Raw genomic sequence first — 26260 nt, 5'->3', positions numbered from 1 at the left:
ACAGATACAACTAATGACGGATACAACCACAATCTGTACAGAATCTGAGAGGTTAGAAGAATGTCTCCTCCCTGTGAGCGCCCGTGCCTGTGCATGTGTGTAGAATCCGTCCACTTTGCTAAATACGTAAGTTCCTGGGAACGAGACCCCAGATGACCGTCTCTGGGGAATGTTCATTATTAACTCCAGCCTGTCAATCTGTCCCTTCCCAAAGCTCCGCAGCTACCTATTTTCACACTAATTATATTGCTTTATATCGATTTTATAATGTTAACAGGCTTAGATCTTTTCTCCCCCTTAACAAAAGCAAGGGATCCCTGGGAGGGGGTACAATAACGGAGCACAGAAGTCACACCATCAGATGTGGACTTAATGTATTGTGAAACAACAGAAACTTCTCTTTTACACTGACTAATGGAACGCTAGAATAATAGTTCACAAACCAACACACACACACACACACACACACACTCACATACTCATTCACTCACATGATGTTCTGACTTTCACGAGTATCAAAGCACCTACAGTTATTTCTAACTCAAAGAGATGTTGCAATGCCAAACACATCTAAAACAGCTCTCATCGAATATAAAATTACCTTTTCCTACTCCAGTTACAGTCTATCAACAAAATTCATCAAATACACACACACACACACACACACACACACACACGCACCCCCAAGGCTTAATTTGCCCAAATATTGGTCAAAGTACTGAACTTCCACATAGTTAATAGATTCTTTAAAATTTCCGTTCACCTGCAACAATAAATTTTTCTAAAAAATGCCTGCTGGAACTAATCTCAGTGATTAATTAGAGTTGACTTTTCTGAAGGAGTTGAGAGGTCAGAGAAAATATGAAAAAATCTGCTATAGAATAGAAAAATGTACATTTTCCGTGGCTCAGTGGGTTAAGCCGCTGCCTTCGGCTCGGGTCATGATCTCAGGGTCCTGGGATCGAGTCCCTCATCGGGCTCTCTGCTCTGCGGGGAGCCTGCTTCCTCCTCTCTCTCTCTCTGCCTGCCTCTCTGCCTACTTGTAATCTCTCTCTGTCAAATAAATAAATAAAATCTTTAAAAAAAAAAAAAGGTTAATTTTTAAAAGTCAAGGTTTGTTCAAATGACAATATGGGATCTAAATGCAAAGATCACCTAGGTTATCTGGCTCCTACTGTCAGCATTCAGGGAGGCTGAACTCTAAGTTTCATGCCAAAATGAGTGAAAATTTCTTTTTTTTTTTCAGACCTATGACTGCTTTCTTGATTGTTCTCCCTGTAATTTCATAAACTTTCTATTCATGCACTTTAAGCACACTTTACTACTACATTATGATATTTTAAAATGTTAATTTCTGCAAAGACTAATAAACACATATCATCTTTTTAAAAAGATCTAAAAAAGAACTAAAATAAATCACAAAAAAGTTTTTATCAAAATTTCAAGGAATTACACAAAGCAGATATTGGAAACAATTGGTAAAACCAAAAAGAGAAATGCCGGTAAATGGGAACCATGTACAGAAATGCCACAGTTCAACAGCCCAGTATTGAAGACACAAAGCCTGTAAGAGAGATTATCACTTTAAATAATGGAACATTTCAAGCCATACATTTCCTTAGCAGATTTATAAATGTCCTTCACATAATGGGAGAATTTCGTAAGACATTCATTTACCTTTTTCATGTCTCCACTAGGAGCATTCAGTCCCCTTGAAAATACTTCCCAGTACAACTTACTACATAGATAACAGATTAAGAATACCAGAATAGGTATCCCTTGCTGAATAACTACAAAACACAAGCCAGTTAATGTTATGTCTAAACCTCATTTAATAGAAGGAATAACATATAAGGTAAATATTTGACAGTTGGGGAATCTGCCAGATACGGCAGCTAAGATTTCATCTTTCAGACCTCTTCCATTTTTTCCATCCTTCCTTCCTATCCATCCATTGTTCATACACACTTGGCCTTGTCCCAGAAAGTTTAACATGGTTTTCTAAGAATGTATAAAAATGCAGATGAAGTAAAAATGAAAACAGAGGGGCGCCTGGGTGGCTCAGTGGGTAAAGCCTCTGCCTTCGGCTCAGGTCATGATCCCAGGGTCCTGGAATCAAGCCCCGCATCGGGCTCTCTGCTCAGCAGGGAGCCTGCTTTCTCTTCTCTCTCTGCCTGCCTCTCTGCCTGCTTGTGATCTCTCTCTGTCAAATAAATAAATAAAATCTTAAAAAAAAAAAAAAAAAAACGAAAATAGATGTGGGGCACCTTGGTGGCTCAGTCAGTTAAGCACCAATGTCAACAACTCATGATTACGGCTCAGGTCATGATCTCAGTGTCAAGAAATCGAGTCTTGAGTCAGGCCAAGGAGCTTGCTTATGATTCTCTCTCTCCCTCTCTCCACCCTCTCCCTGCTCACGCTCACTCTCTCTCTAAAATATGGATAAATCTTTTCTAAAAATGAAAATAGATTTAACTTTTTAAAGGTATGCCTGTGTGGAAATACATATTTTATAGGAAATAAATTAGAAAGGCAAAGACCAGTAGGTTAATAGTGGTATTACAACAGATAAATTTTTATTTTCCAGTTTTAAATTTATGTTTTTTTCTTTCAAATTTTCTATAGATACAGGATTAGAATACATTAGAATTAGACCTTAAAAATGTATGTTTTAAACAGGTGAGAAATGTGAGAAAGAGAAAATGGAAAATGAATGTTCAGGAATAAGATTCGTAACTACACAAAACAGAAGCCTTAATGTAGAGGCCGGTCGCAAACACTGGCTCTACACTTGCTCACGATTCTATGAAACAACCAACCCGGAGTTCCACAGCAAGTCACATGAGGGAGCTGGATATGGCTGACTCAGGAGCTAATGGCCTTTGCTTGCCACCAGTATTTCCCCAGTGAATGAATCCTGTGAGATGTTGGTACTTCACAGAAAACAAGTGAAGGGGGGTGTTCTGTGAATAAATAAGTTAGGAAATGATGACTCTCTATTCATACCTTTGTGACTCACAAGGTACATTAACCAGGGGAGGGTTTTGAGAATAATGGAGTAAAGAAATACGCATAAACTGGTTTAACCAAGTGTTTCTCAAACATATCTGCATGCAGAACTCTTTTTTGGCTGCTAAACACTGTTTGGGAAATTCCCACACCACACTGCTTATATACACCAACCTTTAGAGCCTAAGCAGAGATACCACTAGAGCAAAAACACAACAGAGAGCCAAACGTTAATTTGGATACTTAGTCAACGTAATGGTAGCTAAGTGGGCCTGAACTGACACAGATCATTTAATGAAGTATGCTCTATTTTGGGTTTGGCGCCCAATCCTTCTGTGTGGTGGAAAACAGCCAAGAGGGGCTTTGTCCCTAGGCACAACTGAAAGACAATCCAGTAACAGCAGTAATACTGAATTCATCCCTCAGCTCCAAATACCCATACCCTGCTTCGTTTCCCCACCTAGCCCTAAAGCGGCCAATAGCATCTCTGAAAGGTACCTCGGTTTGGCGTTAGAAGTCAAATAGCACATCACAGGACCAGCTAACTTTACCCTTGGTGTTAGCCCTCTTCTCCCCCCTTCTCAGAAAGACAGCCTAGATGTGCAGGCTCAAGCTGTTTGGTGGGGCAGGACCGGTAGAGTCAGAGGACGGTTCCAGGCAGGGGTCTTCCTCATTCATTTCTCCTAGAAGGACAGTTTTTTATTCAAGACCCTACCTCCCAGGGATGACAGCAAGTGGAAGGAGATGGGGAGAAGTGAGCAAGGATGAAGTCAAATCTAATCTCAGACCCATGCTCAGAAGAATCTAGTTCATGTTCATTATCGAACACATTTTCAATTCTATTCACTTGTCCTCTCACTTGTTCCATATTTGTATCTTGAGTCATAGTCAGGCTTCAGGGATGTATACAGACAAAAAATATTTTTGCTTATGGACATGTCATAATTAATAACCAGGGAATAGCAAGTTTTCTATTTTTATATGAAATCAGCCAAAATAATTTTGGGAACTCAAACAGCTCCAGTGGTAAATAATGTGAAAGGAGGTGTTTTGCTACTAATCGGCGCGAAGCAAAAGCTATGATGAGATTATAAACAGTGCTTTATTTATTTTTATCTACTCCTCCACCCAAATTCTCCCCAAAGAAGTTGCAATTTCCTTTCTCAAACAAAGCATCGCCAATGCCAACAGACAGAATAGAAAGGAGGGCATACCAAGAAAGGCTTGGCCTATCCAAATAACAAACATACTTGTAAAAACTGTTACTGAAATACGAAGTCAGAGTATAATAGTTTTCTTAGATTATGAAGCTAATTGATTTTTTTTAATGGACCATTCACTTGTTCCTTGACCCTGAAAGATTTTTATTCTAGGCCTCCTGTACATTGTAAATTCATTATGACCAACCTAGTTCCCAGAAGTATTGCATCATTAGAGGTACAGAGACGGAGATTAAAAGCAAAACTGCAAGTGAACTGTGCCTTAGGCAAATTAATAATACAAGTGAAACCATTATATAAAAATCATTGTTTGGCTGCAAAAACTTGACTATGCATTATAACAAGTATCTTGGAAAATGTTGATAGAATTCTGCATTGAAACACAGTGATCACCTTTAACTGCAAGAAAAGGATATTGCAAGTATGAATAATGGTACTGGATTAATGAAGCTATCCCCTATGGTTGGCAACAACATAGGGGAAAAATATAATGTTACTACCGCTCAGATTTTTCTCTAGCTAAGTCACATTATTTGCCTGTGGATAAATCTGAGTACATATGTTCAGCTGGTATACACTCTCTCCTATACTCTCTTAGGATAGAAGTTTATAGTACTGAGCAATTAAATGCCATATTGTATGGACTAAGGAATATTGTGTGTCCAGGCCTGACAACAGTCAGCTTATTAATAAGCTTGAGGATCGGGGAGCCTAGGTAGTTCACTGGGTTAAGCCTCTGCCTTCGGCTCGGGTCATGGTCTCAGGGTCCTGGGACCGAGCCCCACATTGGGCTCTCTGCTCGGCGGAGAGCCTGCTTCCCCTTCTCTCTCTGCCTACTTATGATCTCTCTGTCAAATAAATAAATATTTCATTTATTTATCTATATTATTTATTTTTAAATTTTAATAATATTTATATTATTCATTACAATTTATTATAAGATAATAATTTAATAATATAATTATTATTTTATTATTATTATTTACTTTTAAAAAATAAGCTTGAGGGTCTCAAAATTGCTGAGGATTAGAAAGGGTCCCAGAAAGCAAGAAAATGGAAGGATTTAAAAAATAAATAAATAAAAACTGGAGAAGAACCAAAAGAATAAATCCAGTCTTGCATCACAAATTAAAAGTCCCTATTTTCCCCAGTTACGTATTTAGTACTCTGAAAAGCTACGCATAGAAAATCAGAGTAACTATCCTAGCCTAAAGCCTCAGACATGGGAGAAAGATGAGTGGAAAAATACACAAACAGTAATCTCTTCTAAAGAAAACCATGGTAGAATATTCTTTTCAGTTCTTTCATTAAACTCGAAAGTGCCCCAACTCTAGAATTGTTAGCAAGAATCTGGAGAAGACGACGCTGGGCTCTAATCTTATTTATGGACAATACTTAGTCTTTTAGCCTTACTCAAGGCACCCTCATTCCCAGATGATTCAAAGTACAACAGGTATAGTGTCTCTTGCTAGGGGTCTGAAACCACAAAGAGGACTTGGCTGTCAGCCTGTAAACTCGAGTAACAGAAGTTCAAGGCAAGGCGGTGGTTTGCTCATCTCCTGGGAATTACAGCAAGAGAAACTCTAATCACTTATAGAAATGGGTTTCAATTATCTGTCTAAAGTAACTTTTCATGCATTTCACTGGTCTTTGGGTTCTTACCACAGAATGACTCAACAACAGATAACAATCTTTCTGGAAGAGATGCAATCAAATTCAAGTGATAATTTCATAAAATATGATAGGGAAATAAAAAGAGAAAAAAAAGAAACAAATGTCAGGTTTGAGAGGAAAACAACATAGCAAGAAAGCCTTCTTGAGTCTTATTATAAATCAAAATATTTTAAAAGAGATATAAAAATTCGGTTTTATTGCCAGAGAAAGTCTTAAAAATTATCACAAAATACTATATATTCATAAATGAATGAAATGGTATTGTAACTCTTTCCTTGTGATTTTAAGAATGATCATAAATTCAGTCTTAATGTTTATTTAATTCATCTAATATGCCCTACTCTCTTCTAGGCAAAGATCTTAACTCAACCATTAACATTCACTTTAATGCCTCATATAAATACACGTTTTTTTCCTTGAACCTTCCTTTACATTGTATTTATCCCACAACCATCAGTGTTCAGACTGACACAGAAAAACTAAAAACCCATTGAGTATAGATTCTTCATATTAAAGAGAAAAAGAAAGAAAGAAAGAAAAAAGAGCAGAAAGGACAAAAAACTCTATCTGGTGAGATTTAATCAAATGACTGAAGTCTACCTCTCCTGCTCCTGCTTCATTCGTATCCTCTCATCTTCTGACGTAAGGGAGTCCTGTATTTTTATTTTACCCGTTTTCTCAATCTTGTCATCTTTTCGATGTTTGCCAAACCTGTTGATAACAAAAAATTCTAACTTGTCAATATATACAAAATGAGTTTTCATTCTTTTGTGACAAAGACATATCTACTCAATGAAATGCGACCTTCCTCAAAATGAGGGTCAAAAGTTATGTAATTCTCCAGTTTTTGCCCAATATGAATATTTTCAATCAGATTCTGGATTCATTTTTAATGAGAACTTTCCAGAGACAACCCTTTTGAAAATGGCCTCAATCCCCCCCTTTCTCCTTTGGAGAAACAAAAGTAAAAAACAACTCTGCAGTCCATCCTTACTGAACGGAATTAAATACTTTAAATGCTAGAGGCCAAAAATCTGCATTAGAACGGGTTGCTCTTATGACTAAAGAATGGTAATCCACAATCATCTACTTAATAATCTCTCCATAAACAACTATTCTTATTTTCACAGTCAGGTTTATTGGAAACATTCATCATAGTTTAAAAAACTGACAAACAAGGTCATGTTTGCAAGGTTTAAAGTACAAAGGATAATTTACACTGCTACAATGCTTTGAGCTTATTAAATTGAAAGCTTTAAGGCATTCTCCTCAAATGCTATTCTGAAATCTGATGGAAAGCAATTGCTGAATATGGCATCTTTGCCTTTGAAATCTGTATCTGATCAAAAACAAACATGATTCAAAACCGGTCCACACAAACTTTCACAGATGGCCACGGAGCTGGAGGCTCTCTGCGAAAACACTAATACTCCATGCTGGCATCATCCGAAATATTTCAGGAGCCTAGATTTGCTGTCAATTCTTGGTCCTGCTCTGCTGCTTTCCTCTAAAAGAGACCATGTTGCCTGGAATGCATGTGTTACATACCCTCAAATGATACTCCTTTTAGTGATTTTGTCACCAGATATTTCAAAAAAAAAAAACCTTTTATAGACGGTTACTCAACTAAGCATTCATGAGTATATAAAATACACCGAATATTTCTTTCAGAGGACAAAGTAGAAATCTAGCTTATCCTGAACAATTAATCACATTGAAAAGAAGAGTTAAATAAATAAATAAATAAACAGTAGTCCAAAACTGATATTAAAGAGAAAAAGATATTTTAATTAATGGCTTGGTTCGTAGCATAGGTCTTTCTTCTATTAACACAAATCTGATTTCAAATACTGGTTTATACATGAAGTGTATATGGGAATATCTTACACATTTACTAAAGGAACACTGTTTACAAAGGGGTTTAGAAATAAGGGAGTACATTCTTAAAATGTTAAAAATAGAAAAAAGTTAAAATAACTACCATCACTCATCCTTCAAAAGTTACGTATATTATTAGACAGCATTCAAAACTGTCTATAAAATTAACTTCTATAAAGCACATCTACCCTTAAATTGTAACGGTATTTAGAAATTGGAAAATCATTGCAACTGCAAAAAGGAAAAAAGAAAAAGAAGGAAAAAAAACTCCCTAAGAACTTAGGCCCAGAATCTGACCACTTCCCACAAGGGATAAAACATGCACTATGTTTTTAAAACAAACACAAAGCATTAAAAATAAAAACTTTCTCTTGCCTTTATTTTTGTCAATATATCAATAATGCCTAAGAGTTAGGCATAATGACTGACTTTATAGAATGAATTAATAAACAAATGAAAAAGCGAACATAAAAAACTGATACATCACAGTAGGAGCCAACATCTAAAACATAATGTTCATTCATTTGACAAAAATTTATTAAGCCTCTACAGGGGGTTCAGGAAAGAGGACAGAACTGGACAAATTAATCTGAGCATCTGCAGCATGTAGATGGTATTTAAAGCCCCCATGAATTCCCATCCTGAAAATTCTGCAACACTGAGGCATCTGGAAATAGAAAACGTATTAAATTCCAACTTCAAGAAAAGTGTAAGTTCAAATCTTTACATGATATTTACTTAGATGAGGGCTTTCTAAAGGTAAACCATTTTAACCATTTAGTTTACCAGTGCATAAATATCCCTCCAATGATACAATGCTGCAAACTTGTTTTGTTTTGCTTTTAAAGGCCTGGGCTGGTTCACATTGTAAATTACATACATTCAAATTACATACATTCTGCCTGCCTCTCTGCCTACTTGTGATCTCTCTCTCTCTTTATATTTATGAAGCACTACACCATGACACAAGATACATAGTTGACGCTTAAACAACATGGATCCACTTATACCCAGGTTTGTGGTTTTTTGTTTTTTGTTTTTTTTGATAAATATAGTACAGTACTGTGAATGTATTTTCTCCTCAAGTTTTTCTTAACATTCTCTTTTCTCTAGCTTACTTTATTCTAAGAATACAATATATAACACATACCTAAAATCTGTGTTAGTCAACTAGCTATATTATCAGTAAGGTCAACAGTTGGTTATTAGTAATTAAATTTATTTGGAGTCCAATGTTACCCATAGATTTTCAAAAGCACATAGGATCGGCACCCCAATCCCTGTATTTTAAGAGTCAATTGTATCTCTATCTGTACCAAAAGGTACAGTTTAATCTTACAGGAAGATCATGTACAACATTCCTTTGAGTTAATAATATGAGGGAAAACTGAGAGTGGTTGACTTTGCCATGTTTTAAAACAGTTAAGATATTTTTCCCAAACCTAACATAGAGTTTTAATCAGCTATGTTAGATCTTTTTTTTAATGATCTCAGCCTGAAAGCTGAAAAGGTTTCTGTTCTAGATCTCAATCTATTAACTTTCAAGTTTCATCTTAAATACACATGATTAAAAAGAATAAAAAATAGTGAATCCTGATTCAGATTTAATAAGTGAATTTTTTTCTCATTTGATATTAAAAATATTAGTGTCCTAGGCCAGCCCTGAATAAAATATACTATTTTATTATATGTAAATTTATTATCAAACTGTTACAGTATACTTTCCTTGTGACATTATAAATTCAAGATTGATATATTAAAAAGCAAAGAAAGCACAGATAAAATGTTTCTAGGTTAGCATTTGGACATTTCCCTTAATGCCTGCCTTAGTTAATAAATTATGTGATTTCTTTAAGACATACTATAAAAGCACAGCATATTACTTTATAATTGGGGTAAAAATGAATCCCTTAGTGTAATTTTTTGACAGAATAAAATAAAGACAATAGGTGAAAAAAAATATACCAACTGTTCTAGAGTGTAAAAAGAACAAGAGCGTAGCTATGCCCTCATTCATTCTCATTGACAATATATTGTAGTGTTCTCTTACAGTGTTTAATTTTTCCTGCAAAGAGGTGGGACGGGACGTCCATGAAAACTTTCAGTTATGCATGTACTTTCAAAGTCAGTTTCACAGCTAAAATCGGTGATCAGTCTATGAAGACAATCATTTAATACCAAGCTGCTTAAAACTTGGAAAATATCGGGGCACCTGGGTGGCTCAGTGGGTTAAGCCTCTGCTTCCGGCTCGGGTCATGATCTCAGGGTTCTGGGATCGAGTCCCGCCCGCGTCGGGCTCTCTGCTCAGTGGAGAGCCTGCTTCCTCCTCTCTCTCTCTCTCTCTCTCTCTCTCTCTGTCTGCCTCTCTGCCTACTTGTGATCTCTCTCTGTCAAATAAATAAATAAAATCTTTAAAAAAAAAAAAACTTGGAAAATATCAACTACATTTATTTTATTTTATTTTAAAAGCCAAGGATGAATTTCAAATGGGTCATGTTCCAAAGAAGAGCAAGGCTGAAAAAATCATGTACTAATAATGGTAGGTCCAAACCCATTTCCAGCAAAGGATCAGTTTTGGAACAGTCTTCTGACTAACCTTCCCCCTACCCCCAACATGTTCAAACAGAAAACTCCACCATCCAATTGGTGTGACGCTAGACTAGAAAGCAGTCATGGACCCTACCACTCCAGGAAGAATTTGCTAGTCATATCTTAGGATATATTAACATAAGGAAATGACCTTTGAAAAACACAGACATGGGGGTGGTGGGGTGATGCAGTCAGTTAAGTGGCAGACTCTTGATTTCAGCTCAGGTCCATGATCTCAGGGTCCTGGGGTGCAGCCCAGACACAGACCCTGCGCTCAGCATGGCATCTGCTTGAGATTCTCTCTCCCCGCCCCCCTGTCCTTTCCCCTGCTCATGCTCTCTCTCTTTCTCTCTCAAGAAAGACAAAAACAAAACAAAACAAAACACAAAAGCATGGAGACAAAAAGAAAAATAGGAAGCTTGAGAAGTTGATAGAGAAAAATTTCATAGGTACTGCTAGCTGAAGAAGGCGCTGTGGAAAAAATGCCAAGCCACCGAAGACTCCTTCACAATAACATACAGCCTGATGAGCCCTATCTTACCAGAGTAGAATTGATTCTAACATTTCTTAAACACATGGCTTTCTTCATAAGGAATTCAGCAATGTTTTCATTCAGCTAAAGTAATCTCCAAGTAATCTGCTAAATGGGTTTCACTATGACGCATTACAAATGAGATCACTGCCGTCTGCCAGATCGGCCATATTTATTACTATAGTAAAGAACAATGGGCAAAACACGCACTTGTTGATGAAAGGGGAAAACGGGAAAAAAAAAAGAATAACAAAGGACTACAACAAAATTCTGTTGTTTTCTATAGAAAGAACTGTCATTAAAAATTTACTGGTAAGAGTTTCATGCTATTGAGCCATCATTTCAGCTTTTAGTAAATTAACCTGATTCTCTCTGCGGTATAAATAACAGTGAAATATCTTACTATTATATTGCTACTAAAATTAGAGACCTTCAGAAAAAATTATGCTGAGTGATAGAACACACAGCATCCTACTATAAATAAAATAAAAATATAATTGGATTTGTAATAAATGGAACTTCCTAGTATTGTATTTGAAAATGTGATATAGTAGAAGTCTTAAAAATCTTCTGCCATACTTAAAAATAGATGAACAGAACACCCAGCACCAATTATCTTGTGAGCTTTGAGGAATAATTTTTGAAGTAAGATTTTCTTCAATAAAGAAAATCACTGAAATGGCACTTAGAAGGTTGGTATTTCTCACTGCCAATTACCAAGGTCTTCATTTCTAAGGAGGGTTTGCTATAATATTTGCCTTACTTTTTACCCTAACCAATGTGTAGGTTAAGTGATAACGCTTGCCTGGGGGAGAGAACTGAAATGGCTCAAATACAAATTTCGTGTCAGTGACTAGAAGCCCCGTCCTCCCCCAACACCAACTTCTCCACTGGAGTGGCCACCATGCACTTAACTCAATACCCCGTGCTAGGGGCGCCTAGGTGGCTCAGTGGGTTAGGGCCTCTGCCTTCGGCTCAGGTCATGATCCCAGAGTCCTGGGATCGAGCCCTGCATCGGGCTCTCTGCTCCGCAGGGAGCCTGCTTCCTTCTCTCTCTCTGCCTGCCTCTCTGCCTAGTTGTGATTTCTCTCTGTCAAATAAATAAAATATTTAAAAAAAAAAATACCCCGTGCTGTCTTCTGGCCCTCATCTTTATATATTTGCACCATCACATGGTTTAATCACTTCCTTTCTCTGGGAACTCATTCTCTCTTTCTGGAATCTTCCCGGTGTTTCTCATAGACACAGTTAGTATAGCCACTGTGCTAACCTGTCCGCGACCACTTTCTGCTGTGATAATGCTGCCCTTTGCCCTAAAGATCCTTGAGATCCAGCAGTGCAATGAGCTGGAATCAAGACTCTACAGCAAAACTGAAAACCCTGTCCTGTGTTATTCTGATGTTCTATCAAATTCTCTGAAATGCCTCAGGAACACTCTGTTCACCCAAATCAAAGCAAAACCATGAGCTTGTAACACTATTTCTCTATTTTCCTTTTGTGTCATACTTTTTCCTAAATGGTTTTGATCCAAGTTTCTCTAGAAAATCTTTTCAGTTGATTCTGGTTCAATCTTTTTCCACATTCTTGCTGTCAGCAATGCTCTCAATTCATCACTATGGTCTCTAACACAATTATGAACTTTTTTTTTTAAGATTTTTATTTATTTGTCAGAGAGAGGGAATGCAAGCTGGAGGAGCAGCCGGCAGAGGGAGGAGCAGACTCCCCACTGAGCAAGGAGCAAGATATGGGACTCAAACTCAGGACCCTGGGATCATGACTTGAGCCGAAGGCAGATGCTTAACTGACTGAGCCACCCAGCCATCCCTATTATTTTTGTCTTAAAAGCCTTAAACTGTTCTAAATTTTAGTTGGGAAAAAAATCTAGCTAGATATCTTTATAGAATATTCTACTGCACTCTTACCCACATGCACAGAAGGTATATGTGCACATTTCTGAAAATCAGTCTAAAGACTGGTCACCGCATTCAATGTCCATATTTGACAAACAAAGAAACTGAGGCTCAAGAAGTATGCAGAGCTGCCCAAAGTCACACTGCAAACTAAGAACAGAGTTCAGGTCACCTCCTATGTAGTTTAAGAGATCTCAGTGAGTCTAAACTTGGATACTCCTAGAGAAATTGAAATTCCCAGACCTATGAAGTTCACTTTGTGTAAATTCTAAGTGAGACATATAATTGAACACCTGTTGGATGCTCTTTTGATTACTTAATTACATTTAAGTAGAATTTATTGAATTTTTATTATGTACTTTATCTCATTGATTTCCACAATCAGCCTGAGGTGGGTGTTACCATCATCCTCCTCTTTAGGGGGAACCTCAAGGGGATTTAATGATTTCACAGGCCATAGAGCAAGTAGCAAACCCGGACATTAGACTCTTTTTACCCAAGACGGGCCCAAGACTCTTTTCACCGCACCCAGCCTCAAAAACTTGAGGAACCAAGGAAAAAACAAACTTGAGGAACCAAAGACAGTCTAACACTCTTATTCTTTTATGCTCAGAGCAGCTGTTAAACCATCTTTGTGGAAATAAATGAGATAAATCTTGCATTTCCTGCAGCAGTGAGGTCCAAAGGACATTGTTCCCAAATGGAACTTGTCTGTGAAGACCATGAATCTGGACGCAAGGTTAAGAACTGATCCTCAACATTGGGAAGGATCTTAAAAACGACCCACATACCCATTGCTAGGACACTGCCAATATTTCTAAATACAATGATACTCCACAAGTCAAAATTGTCTGTACTGACATATGCAAATACTGCCAGGCAACAGCAGAAGCGTGTCAAACTGTCCAAACCCAATCCAAGGGTAAAACAGCAAGAATTCAACGAGTGCATTTATCTTTTATAATAACACACTCATAGTTTCTGGCTAGCCCTCCCCCATCTCTTGTTCTTCTTCTTCTTCTTCTTTTTTTTTTTTTGGTGGCTCAGCCTCCATTTTATAAATAAGGAAAAAAACAAGTCACTTCTAATATGTCCTTCCCATAGAGGATCTCACGTATTTTAGTGACATTTTAAGAACTCGCTACCACGATCGTGCACTGATTTGCTCAGCAGTAGATTGTGGCAATGCTGGGTGAATCAGGGAAGAGAAGGCTGATTATGAAAAGCAGAAAGCTTCTATTTAGGCAAAAAAAAAAAAAAAACAAAAAAAAAAAAACCTGGTAATCAACAATGATGAGAACGGAGGCTTAGAAAGGGTACATGACAACTTGATAGTGCTTTTATAAAATGGGATGCCGTTTTAACTTGGCAGAGTTTAGCAGGGGTTCTCTTTAGAAGGAAATTCACAAACTTGAGAACCATTATTTGATTGTGTACAGTTTTCATCAGTGTTAGTCTGATTAGATTTAATAAACTAAATTTGGGTTGCTTGACATCCAGAAAAGAAAAAAGAACTTTTTTTCTTTTTTAAAAGAAAATATAGCTTCTATTTAACCAGGCTAGAACAGCCTTTAGACATGTAGTATATGAACCCTTAATGGACAACACACCCTTTTCAGGACGCCCATTAAGTGTCCTTATAAGTGCACTCTTCCCTTGGCATAGCCTGTGTTATCTAATCAAGGATGCACTGATATGCCTAGTAACCCAACACTTCAGGAGTCCTGGAAGGATATGTATGGAACAAGGAAATATTAAAACACCAGTAAAGAAATTGAACCTGGCACATTATCAATATTAATTTTACAAACATCACTGTAAATCCCAAATATCTTAAAAACAACACCAAACCCAAACACAGACACACACACAGACACACACACACACACAACCACAGGATCTAGATAGAAAGACTTAAGAGAAAAAAAAAAAAAACAAGCAGACACAGTAATCCTTCGAAACACAAGATAAATACATAAATAACTCTGAAATAATATTTATAATCTGTACTAAGAGCCATTCAAGGAAAATGACAGAAGATGAGTGGAAGTATATCTTAATTATGATGTTAAGGCTTTTCAGGCATCAGCTAGTTCATGGACTACATGACATTTTCTGTAGCAAATAAATTCCCTTTGTAAAATGGGGTCAATTAGTAATTACTATTCATACAAGATTTTTATAAGGCTTGATACACCTTATTTTTTTTTCAACATATACCCACACAGGTAATCAAACCACACAAACCCCTAACACCCATAACACCAAACATGCAGATGCAAATAATATGAAAAGTGTATTTTTTTGTTTCCCCTTTAACTACACTGACTTTATAATAAATGATGTGTATATATATAATATAAAATATAAAAATATATATTTATATATAAATATGTATATATTTATATATTTTTAAATATAAATATATAATATAAAAATTATTTATATATAAAATAAACACACACACCTAAACATAATAAAAACAACACATAATTCTGTTTGTTTTTTTTTTTTTTATAAATGCTTAATTTGGCATTGAAATCAGTCATGTCCACTTCTAATGATTCTGAGAATGCCTTTCACACAACTACTTCTCTGGATCCTTTCTTTACTACTATACTCCTAATTCTTGCACTGTTCCTTTTAATGCATTATTGTTTCATAATACAATACTCCAAATTGCAAATTACATTTGGCTTAAGAAGTGATTATGAAAAATACTATCACTGCTGCCTTTGCTCGAATAACTCGGATAATAATGAGAGATTGATTGAGCTCTGAGCAGCCCAAGTGATGAGAAGGGTCAATTTGAACATTTCTATTAAGCTTCTTTTGTTAAATCCAACACTTTGCCAGGTCAGAGGCAAATAATCATACCCTACATCTGGTTACCATGGTTTTCCTTTTCTTAAAGCATCAGAACAATTTAGCAAGTGGTACTGCCCCAAAGGCAGTCCCTATAAGAAATGCTAATGAGACCTAAGTCAAGAAACACATCTATTCAAAAGGGCACTTGAGAAACATAAAAAGTAAAAGGTAGAAAGATAGGTTACCCTACACCTTTTTTCCTATTAGGACAAAGAATCGGAAGTATTTAGCACCAGAGATAATCCTAATAATTTCCATTGTCATCTGCCTGATATTCAAATTGGCATCCAGGTTATAAATGCTTCTGTGGCAATGCAAACACATGTACCCTTTAGGAATATCTTTTTTGAGCTGGAAATATTCACCCTCCATTAAATACACACTGCAAGTGGAAGTCCAAGTTTTAACTACTGATAGGAGATATTTAGTTACGGATACAGCGGAAACCCTCTCAAATATGTTCTGTACTGTGTTTACAGAGCAAGGGAAGTGACAAAGAAAATATGATCACTGATAACTGGAGGATGGGAAGGGGAGAGACCTTTTGTATAGCTCCTGGAAACTTTGAAAGATTAAAACTTCCCCAAAGATCTCATTATCTGTAAAGTTAAGGTGTCAGTCAGCACTTTTTTCTGTTGATGAGAAGAAACAATTTCTGTTGATTCACATTTCTTAGAGAACGCTCTCCACAGAGTAAATTAAGAGGCACCGACTTTCATTTTTTATCTTTTGCATATTCAGATTTAATAGTAGGGAGCTGACACGTTTGAGAAGGCTCAACAAAGGGTTCTTTGGGGCGTGAGCTGGAGGCCACTGGCTGCCCCGGCCTCCCTGGGTCGCACCATCCGCTCAAGGAACAAGGCCTCATGGTCACACATCTGGGTAAAGTCGAAGTTCCTGCAGCACGCCTCGGTCCTGGTGAGTTTCACACACACAGACGAGGGCCGGGAGACAGGGGAGAATGGCCATGGCCGTTTTCTAGAAAAGCTCCTCTCCTCTTCCACACTGTGATTCACTCCACCCGGATGCACAGGACCGCCTCGGAGTTATGACTCAACTGTGCCTCAGAGCGCAGCTGCCAGGGAGGATCTGAAATCCGGATGGCTCGGGGTCTCGAGCGACAAGGCCTCGGAGTAGGGAGACGTGTTTACTGTCTCATCTCCAATCAGCACAGCCCCCGTGGAACAGGGAACATGAGATGTGACAAATGGCAAACCACCACATTTTTCCTTATTTGACAAAATAGTTCAGCAAGTGTTTAAATATAGAACTTGTTGATTTGCTCACTGGCCTGGAATTCCTCTCCGCCCAGCGGATTTCCATCTCCCCAGCACGGTCTCATCTGCCCGGCCTGCTGTGTGGTCTGCGGCCCCACCGGCTCCCCGGCAGGCGTGGGCCAAAAAAGCGGAGCTCGGCGAGAGTGCGCCCTGTTTGTCCAAGAAACCGTCCTGGAACCAGAGCCAAGCCCACGGGTCTCAGTTTAAATTCTCAAGTCTCCCCAGTGATGGCTGCTTTGACAGGAGATCATTATGCGGCTTTTCCTTGGCTGAAGTTGAAACTGTCAGGCCGAAACAAGTGTGTACAATCAGGGGCTATTAGCCAATGTCACTTTATGGGGATAGTATGTAATATAAATAGACTTCTACCCCAAATGATTGAGATAACCCTTACATCCTTTTTAGCAAAGGCACTCAGGACACCTATCAAGAAACTAAGAAACTCATGCAGAAAGAAATAATCTAAGCAACAAAAGCCCACGAGGAAAGAACTTAAATAACACGAGCTGACAGATATACAGCACCTTACAATTCCAAAAAGCTTTCCATCCATATTCTTTCATTTAGTTCTTAGAAGACACAAGAGGGAGACGTGTGAACGGGAGCCCGAGGTGGCCGGGTGAGGCGGCAGGGGCCGTGGGGCCAGGCTGGGAAGACAGAGCTTCAAATCCACACCCCGATTCTTTCTACCACAGAATCCTCATCTCCCCTTAGACTGACCTCAGCCTCTCTGAGGTTCCTCATGTTATTTTATATATACTGGTCACTCATGAAGTAAAATCTTTATTTAGGACACTGATATCATATTAAATATAAACTTTAAGGAAGATCACTACATAAGCACCTTTGAGGGTGAAACACCAGATAGACTGCAACATACTTGAACATTTCCAGTGTAATGCTAATTCTTAAACACCCACCAACATGCACGGGGTAGGGTTCCCCCCCACAGAATAACTGAAGTGAGCTGCTCAAGGGGGATCCAAGGACAACCTGACATAAGACACAGAAGCATTTGGGGAGCTTGTCTGAAAATCAACAACGCAAGGACATGTCGCACAGAGGCTGGGACTGGGCAGGGGCAATGTTTTTCCAGCCTTGGCATTCTTGAAATTTTGACCCAGACAATCCTGGGCAGTAGGCTGCATGGGGTGGGGAAGGGGGCTCTCTCGTGCATCATGGGACGTTCAGCAGCATCCGTGGCCCCTAACTGTACCTGCCGCTCGCACTCCTCCCTGTGGATGACAACCAAGGAGTCACCAGACACTGCCAGAAGCCCTAAGGGCAAAACCCTGGGGCCTGAGGACCACTGGGCCAGGGTTTCAGATAAACAATAAAGCTCAATGTGGTATCTTTATTATTTACAAAGAATAAGAGGACTCCTAGTATAGTAAAAGGTAAATCCTCACCCCCAAGTGCCCCCATTATAGGACTACTTCCCAAACACTAAGGAAGGAAGCTCCTTCTACTTAGATGGTTAAGATTGAATGCAGATGGCCCTCTAAGTCCCAGAAGGTAAGATCTAGCATGCTGTAACCCAAGAATATATTAGGGAATATATCCATAAAAACCAGTCAAGTTAAAAAGGCACCACAGTCAGTATCATCAACATGAGGACACTGATGAAGAGCCTGTATTCCAAAATCAGAAAGACATAGGTTACTTGATATATGACAGTTGGCACTATTAATAAAAATACTATCTATAAAAAATAGTAGCAAAGATGAAATGTAATCATGTTCTAAAGCATGTAGCACTCTGAAGGCAGAAATCACTCAGTTAAATAATAGATATGATTTTCTAACAAAAATATATATTCCTTCATGTCAGTGTGGATCCTCTAGGCTAAGCTGGGAAGACCACGACCCTTTCGAGAGGTGCATATAATAAAGCTTTCCAGTATTTGTGGCCCACACCTTGTCTTTCTGGTTAAGCCAAAATGCTCTGGCTAGTCATGGCAGGTCTTGGCCAGCAGGGTAGAATGAGGGCGAACGGCAGCCCAGAGCTATAAAGCAGCTACAATCTCAGAGGCCTGACTCCACCTGTCTTCAGAAACAGTGACTCAGAAAGGTGCCTCCCAGCGCAGACTCCCCACAGCAGCTCCTGGCTGTCGGGTATCCCCTTCTCCTTGATCTCCCCAGAAACGGACGCCTGATTTGGTAGGGAGAGGAAATGTGCCTCCCTGGGATCAAGCTACTTTGCCCAGCCACCTTTGAGAACAGGAACAGAAGACTGTAGAAGACAGTCAGGAGTGTCAACACTGGAGCCAGATTTCTGGGTCAAAATCCCAGCTTTGCCTGACCAGCTATATGACGCACAGCCATACGACTCACTCTGCTTGGACAACTCGCTGAGCCTCTCTGTGCCTCAATTTCCTCTTTAGTAAAATGCAACCACCCTCATGGGTTTACATGAGAATTCAGTGAATTATACATGCACTCTGCACTGACACAAATAAGCTCTCCGTAAGTACTAACTGTTTTAGCATTACTTTTATTGTTAAATTCTGGCTCATAGAACTTGATATGGGACTTCTGGGAACGATCTGTAGAAAGGCGGCCAATTCCACTGAAAGTTCCCTTTCCCCCTTCCTGCTGCTTCTTGCTTAGACTTCTGACAAGATGGCTGCAGCTGTAACCACGAAGGGACCACGAGGGTAGAAATACATGTTTAAGACGCTCGTGTTCATCGTGACACGACTCACACAAGCTAAAAGACGGATGCAAACTGTCTGTTGACGGACGAACGGATAAACAAAATGTGAGATATAAGTAGAGTGGAATATTATTCAGCCTTAAAAAGGAAGGAAATCCTGTCACAGGTTACAGCACGACAGATCTGGAGGACGTTATGCTAAACGAAATAAGCCAGTGACATAACTACTGTTGGAAGTATCCAGAATGGTCACGTTAACAGAGAGACAGAAAACAGAACCGTGGTTCTGGGTTATGGGTGGGGGACGGGGAAATGGGTTTGGTGTTTAGAGGACACATAGCGTCAGGATGTGTGAGAGAAAGAGAGTTCTGGGACAGACGGTAGTGACAGCCACACGGCAACGGGAATGTTAATGCCCCTGGCCAGCACACTTAAACACGGTTAAGAGGGTAAAGATTATGGCTATTTTAGCACAATTAAAAAAATAAAGACACATGTAGTAAGGACGGCTGAATGAACATAAGGGCATCACACTGCTGACCTCTGGGCCTAGCACAGAAGTCTTGGACTGCCTTTCTCCGGACTTCTTGCACATTAGAGACAAATAAGCCTCATCTCATTTAAACGACAGTTCCTTGGGTCTGTGCTGCAACCAAACCAATTTGTCCCAGATAAAGGCATGGAGATAAGAAGGCAAGAAAGACAGTTTCCTTTCATATATTTGGCTTTCCAAACAGAAAAGAAAACTATGTGCTTTGCAGCATCTTTGTAAACGACCGCACCCTCCCGTCAGCACCTCACTCTTCAGGCCCACGGTTCCCCGCAACTCGTCTACTCTTAGGGATGTCACCGTCAAGGTTAACCCAAGGTGGCTGACGGGGGGCGGGAGGGAGCCAGCCAAGACTGTAACAGCAGAATTAATGGCGACAACTGAAAATAACCACCCGCACAAAGCCTCATCTCTTTTGGCCAACCCTGCAATTCCAACTGAAAGACTTTCAGTATGAAATCGAGATGCAAGCAACATTCCATGAGTCAGAAATGATTTTCATTTTCTCCTCATTGTTTCTGATGCTATTTGGATATTCGACAGTTGGTGACTAGAGACTCCTTCACACACTTTCTATTACCTTGGTCGCTAGTAAGTGTTTCTTTCTAACTTAGTTGGCTGCCTGTCAGCTGCACTATATACGCAGCACGGAGGACGCTCCTAAATGAAAGGGGGATTTCCCATGGCTGACCAGACTACCTGGAAATAGTATGAAAATTCTGCTTTGGTGAATTACCTAACTTCCATCTCACAAGAAAAATAACATTCAAAGGAATTCTGCTAGACTCCACAGAGAGGGATCTACTCGTCAGAGTAAAAGCACGGAATTTTGACAGTGAAGATAATAAGACCCGTATGGATAAAACTATATTTAAATATGCGACCTTTCCCAAAAAAAAGAACTCCATAGGGAAAATGTTATATACACTTTTTTCTATTTGTTTATGAAGATTGTGAAGGCAGATCTAAAATCATAGTAGTAAATTATTTAAGACTGCAAAGGTACCTATGACCAAACAACAGCTAACTAGTTACGTTTTCTACTTTTTAAAAAATGATACTTAGCCTATAGTATTTTATTATTGAAGATATAAAAGAAATCAAAATCGTGTCACAGCAGGAAATACACATAATTCTCTATTTTCATGGGAAATATATTTCCAGAAAGAAACCTAGTTGAAATGTTTTGGAATGCAACCATGACTATAAAGTGCATAATATACAGAATGATTCATGATATTAAAAACACAAAGTTTTCTTAAAATAATGCAGATAGGCAGTGCACAGCTAGGCGCCCTTCAGAAAAGGCAACAAACTAAAATTAATGGGCACACGCTCAATATACCAATTTTAATAGTTTACATAAAGCATTAATAGTTTGACTATATCCCAAACTTTATATCCCCTTGGATAGAACATAAAAGATGAACACGGTGGCCTTGAAACACAAAGATATCTGTAAATGGTAAAATCGATTTGTTCTCTTTTAGAAGCCACGGGAATGGAAGCACTCACGAATCTTGAGAAAATACATCCTGGGAAACAGTCTGAGATGTACATAGGTATACAGTGAGGACTCTTATTATGTGTTATAATGGTTAAATGTCACAATTTGAAAAAAAAAGTTTCAAAATGAATCTTGGAACACTGAAAAAATTAAATTAAAAAAAAAACGTAATTTTAAAGCAGGAACTGTGAGGAAGCAAGCTTTGTATCTGAACTAAGTATTTCTATTGTTTTGTAAACAGGAGAGAAAATTGAACTAAGGTCCTATTACAATTCAGAGCGGCTGGTGTCATCCTGATACCCACTCAATTCTGGTCACAGACTCAGCAGTAAGACACCTGCCAAGATAGACAGAGGAGGAAGACAACACAGAGAGAGGGAATGAGAAATTCTCTCGGACCTCATGGTCAACAAAACCAATCATTAAATTCGTTAAAATTAATCCCCCATATCCTAATTTCTGTAATTCTTTGTGAAGGTCTGCAACGGGGATAAATATTCACTTAAAATGTAATTTCTATTGCTCAAAAATACAGAAATCAGCACAGGTTTCTGTGTTTGTGTAGCGAGTGTTGGGGAAAAAAAAGAGCTTGCGTCTTACCACAGGAATTAATATATTATATCCCTAACTTGGAACAAGCATTAGCATCCAGAGATTCTGTGTGTACTGCCATCCTACAGAAACCCTGAAACGGGTAACCATTCAAAACTGGTCAGTGACGTGTACGATGCTAGAATTCCCATGCAGCCAGGCCCATGAGTCCGTCGGCCTTCTCAGCAGAAACACTGTGGGCCATATCCTTCTAATTAATAAAAGACACACCCTTGCCTTGGCTTTAACGATCATAATCTGGTTTTCTATCTGCAGCAGCCTCTCAGTCACCAAAACCTTTCACAGCCCCACTCCGCACCCAAAGCTGCCCCCCGATATTTGAAGGGTCCCCAGCACGTTGGCCTTCACCTTTTCGGTCTCCGACTTCCTAATCTCTACAGCCCCTCCTGCTCATCTGCTCCCTGGTGACGTCCACTGGGGTATTTCGCACACAAGCACCAACCAGTCAGATTCAACAGGTCCCACTTCCTCCTCCGGAAGGGACATTCCTTCAGGGTTTCCCATCAGTGTAAACACCATCAGTCTACTTTCTCAGGCCCAAACCGTAGAAATTACTTCTTACTCATTTTTCTCTCTCATTTTTTACATCTATCAAATCCCCAGGTCCTCTAGATGCCTCCTGAGAAATACATATCGTATCTCTGTCCCGGTGGCCACCCCGTGGCTGGCCACCATTTTTACAACAGCTGCCCTGCAGAGCCCCCGGCCCCACGCTCTGGGCCAGCTCCTTAGGTCCCCCCACACACCATTGCTACAATCCTTTTAATTTTCTTAAAAAATGTCAGTGTATCAAGCCATTCTCTTGAATGGCCTCTCATTCCCCACCCGCTGCAAACCTACAGGACTTCCAGCACCGAAACAGTGTTTTTCGATTGTACGTTGCAACCTGTTAAAAATGTAAAATCAATTTGGTAGGACTCCTCTAGCTTTCCAAACAAGTGAGTTACACCATAATAACAGTAACATCAGGAGCAGCTACCATTTACAGAGAGCTTGCTTTCTTTGTAGCAGGAGGGGTTCTGAGGTGCCTGGGATACAGTGACTCATTTTAGCTTCCAAACAACGGGGTGAGGCAGGTACCATTATTATGCATACTTGACAAGCAAGAAAAGTGAAGCACAAAGGGCTTCATTAACTTGCTGCAAATGCAAGGCTGGTGAGTGTACAGCTGGGATTTGGACCCAAGGGATGGAACCTCTGCGTCCAGGCTCTTCACCATTCTGCTCAGCCGGCTCTCACCAGTACATCAGAGCACAGCACACGGAGGAAGGGCCAGTCTTACCCCAGGAAATGTTGGTTTTAGTGACCTTGTGCAAGGCAAAATGAATTTCTTACTGAGGAACGTTATCAAGAGTCTGAATCCCACCGATGCCAAATACTCCTTTCCCCCAGAAGACCCTTGAAAAAGAGAAAACATCTTTTGGATCTCAGTTTTAATGTCATCTTCTGGAGGGAGGTGACTCTGGCCCCTACTGTGGGCTGGGCGCACTTGCTTTAAGTCCCCCAGCCCCTCCAAAGGGCCACTGAGGCAGGGCCTGTCTTCTCTCAGTTACACAGGAATCCCTGGCCCCCAGTATGGTCCCCAGCAGAGAGCAGGTCCCAAGGAACAGTTGTCGAATGTACGTACGAACGGCTTTACCTGAAAATGACTAAGACATCCTACCCACTCCATAGCCAGCCACTTGCTCACCATCAGAAACAGTTTCTGCCAGGTGAGCAGCAAAATGCTCAGAAGTCATTGCCTGCCTCAGCTGTTCTTTGCACAAGGCACGTGCATGCATGTTTTTCTGTGCCTGCCTCAGAGTCCAGGCTGCTCCCGCTGGCAGGGGGAAGCAGGAGTGGATATGGTAGGAGAATGAAGCCGTCCTTTGGAGCAGTGATCGGGGCCAGGAGCCCACACTCGCCTCCACCAGGAAAATGGCTCTTCCTGCCAGAAATAACCATTGAGGAAATGGAAGGCATCAAGCCATACTTCACAGGCTGCAGACTTCCTTGGCTCCAGATCTGTGGCTCTCACCAGCCAATGTGCAAAGAAGCAGTGAAAGTTAGTCTTTAATAGGATACTTATCATTAAGTGCTAAAATATGATTGCCCATCAGGAGATTTACTGCTCATTTGCAAATATATGTACCTGAATGCTGAGATGCAGGAAACTTAATTCATTTGAGGGCAATCCCCTTTTCCCCAGTCTGGCTAGGACAACTCAGCTGTGTAGCAGAAAACATCCTGCATAAATGATTATCAGCGCTTTGCTGCTGTGCTCTAAGCATCTGGCTGTTGCTCTGTTCTAGAAAGTTCATCAAGGGAAAATGTCCATCCTGTTAGAATAACTATCTTACAGTGTGTCCAAAGTTTACTTCCTTAAACTTTCAGAATCACCCCATACTAAGATTAAATTGATACTATCACTTACTCAATCAAAAAAAAAAAAAAAAGTTTTTAACCCTACCCTAAAAAGATAAAGTAAAAAAGAAAACCTGAAATTCTAGAGATTCCAAAGTAAACTTAGGATGCTTTCCTAATGACAGAAGTGGTTATAAAAGCAGGAATTCGATAAAAGATTACTTCCCTCGAAGCAGCCGTGGAAAGGTGCCCCAGCCGGGTACGAGGATCCAGACAGACATAATGAGCAGTGCCGACAGGCAGGTAGCCCTGAGCTGCACTGGTCTTCCAAGGGGCACAGGCCTAAAGGCTGAACCGTGGTCTCTGGGGCACGTCCAAGGATCAGCAGGGTTGCTAATCCAGGCGGCACGGACAGGGTAAGGGTGAAAACAGGAAGATAGGGAACATCAAAAGATTCACGGAGGAAATCAAGACTGCGAACACACATGGCCTCAAGACTGTTTTAACAGCGGAAGATGAAAGGAAGAGCAGCCATCGAGCAAGATCTGAGGTATAAAAAGGTACACAGTAAGGGGAAAAGGGGGTATAAAAACGGGAAAGCACTTAAAGCGTTTATAGGACTCAATAGCCATCTTGAAAGAAGAGAGCAGACATAGAGCTAACCTTTGTTCTCTTTTTTAAAAATCATCACTAATATTCGGGGTACCGTATAGATGGGTTTGAAGGTCAGGTATGGGGGAAAGGATATGGCAATCAGTAATTTTTAAATTAACAATAAAACTCCTGAGTCCTTAAAAATTATTTTGGGAGGGAAAAGACCACAGACAGAGGATGCTAAGAAATCAAATAGGAACAAAAGTTAAAAGTCTGGCTCAAAAGATACTAACTTCCACACTTCCCAGCTAGCAACAGGGATCTCTCTTCTTTCCTAGTACACAATAGCAACAGCATGTCACGTGATTAACCACTAGGCATCTTGGCTCTCATCCGGGTAGTCATGGCAGCCCAACACATTGGAAGAGGCTAAGAAGGTTCAGTTGGTTCAGCAGAGTGGGTAGGAACATGGCCTTAGGGGTAGACCCATGTTCAAATTCGCTGTGGCTCTGCCACGGGGCCCCTGTGTGACCTCGGTCATCAGTAACCCCTGAACATTTGTGTTCACTTTCTTTGCCTGTAACAGCTGATTAGAAAGAGCACCCACCCTACAGGGTTATTATAAGGATTAAATGAGTCATTGCAACAATGTTCTTAGCGGACATCCATCAATATCAACATGCAATGAATACTAAATGCTTGCTACCGTACCAGCAGAAGCACAATCCATGAGGGATGATTTCTCTCCTTTGGGAAGTCCTCACGAAAAGCATGTCACCCAACGAAATCAGAAACAGGTGCCGAGAGGTGATAATGGATAACACGCTAAATTACTGGGAGAGTAGAAACAGAGAAGCCTTCATGCAGACAGTAGGGATGTTACGCAGTTAGTTTGTGTCAGTTCGGTTCATTTCAAAGTCCCTGTTCCTTTGTTTGGGCAAAGAATGTAAACGTGTTCTTTTATTCTTTTTTTATAAGGACTGAAAGTGTTACATAAACTAGAATGACAGTCTTTTTAACACAGGAGAGATGGATGTAATAA

General features: G+C 39.7%; 1 protein-coding gene across 13 annotated transcripts in view; it reads right to left on the bottom strand.

The window, feature by feature from the left end:
* PARD3 (par-3 family cell polarity regulator) overlaps positions 1 to 26260 on the bottom strand; it is a 659680-nt gene that overhangs the window by 165182 nt on the left and 468238 nt on the right. For 10 of the 13 annotated variants that reach the window (XM_044228092.1, XM_044228097.1, XM_044228093.1 and 7 more), the window contains one exon: positions 6504 to 6614. The exons of the other annotated variants lie outside the window; for them this stretch is intronic. In XM_044228092.1, the coding sequence (XP_044084027.1) occupies positions 6504 to 6614 (111 nt within the window). The remainder of the gene's footprint in view (positions 1 to 6503; positions 6615 to 26260) is intronic. 13 annotated transcript variants of the gene reach the window in all.

Source organism: Neovison vison, chromosome 12, assembly GCF_020171115.1.
Source record: "Neovison vison isolate M4711 chromosome 12, ASM_NN_V1, whole genome shotgun sequence".
NCBI classification, from domain to species: Eukaryota; Metazoa; Chordata; class Mammalia; order Carnivora; family Mustelidae; genus Neogale; species Neogale vison.
The sequence above is the reverse complement of the archived record's forward strand: the minus strand, read 5'-3'. Positions and strand labels throughout refer to the sequence as shown.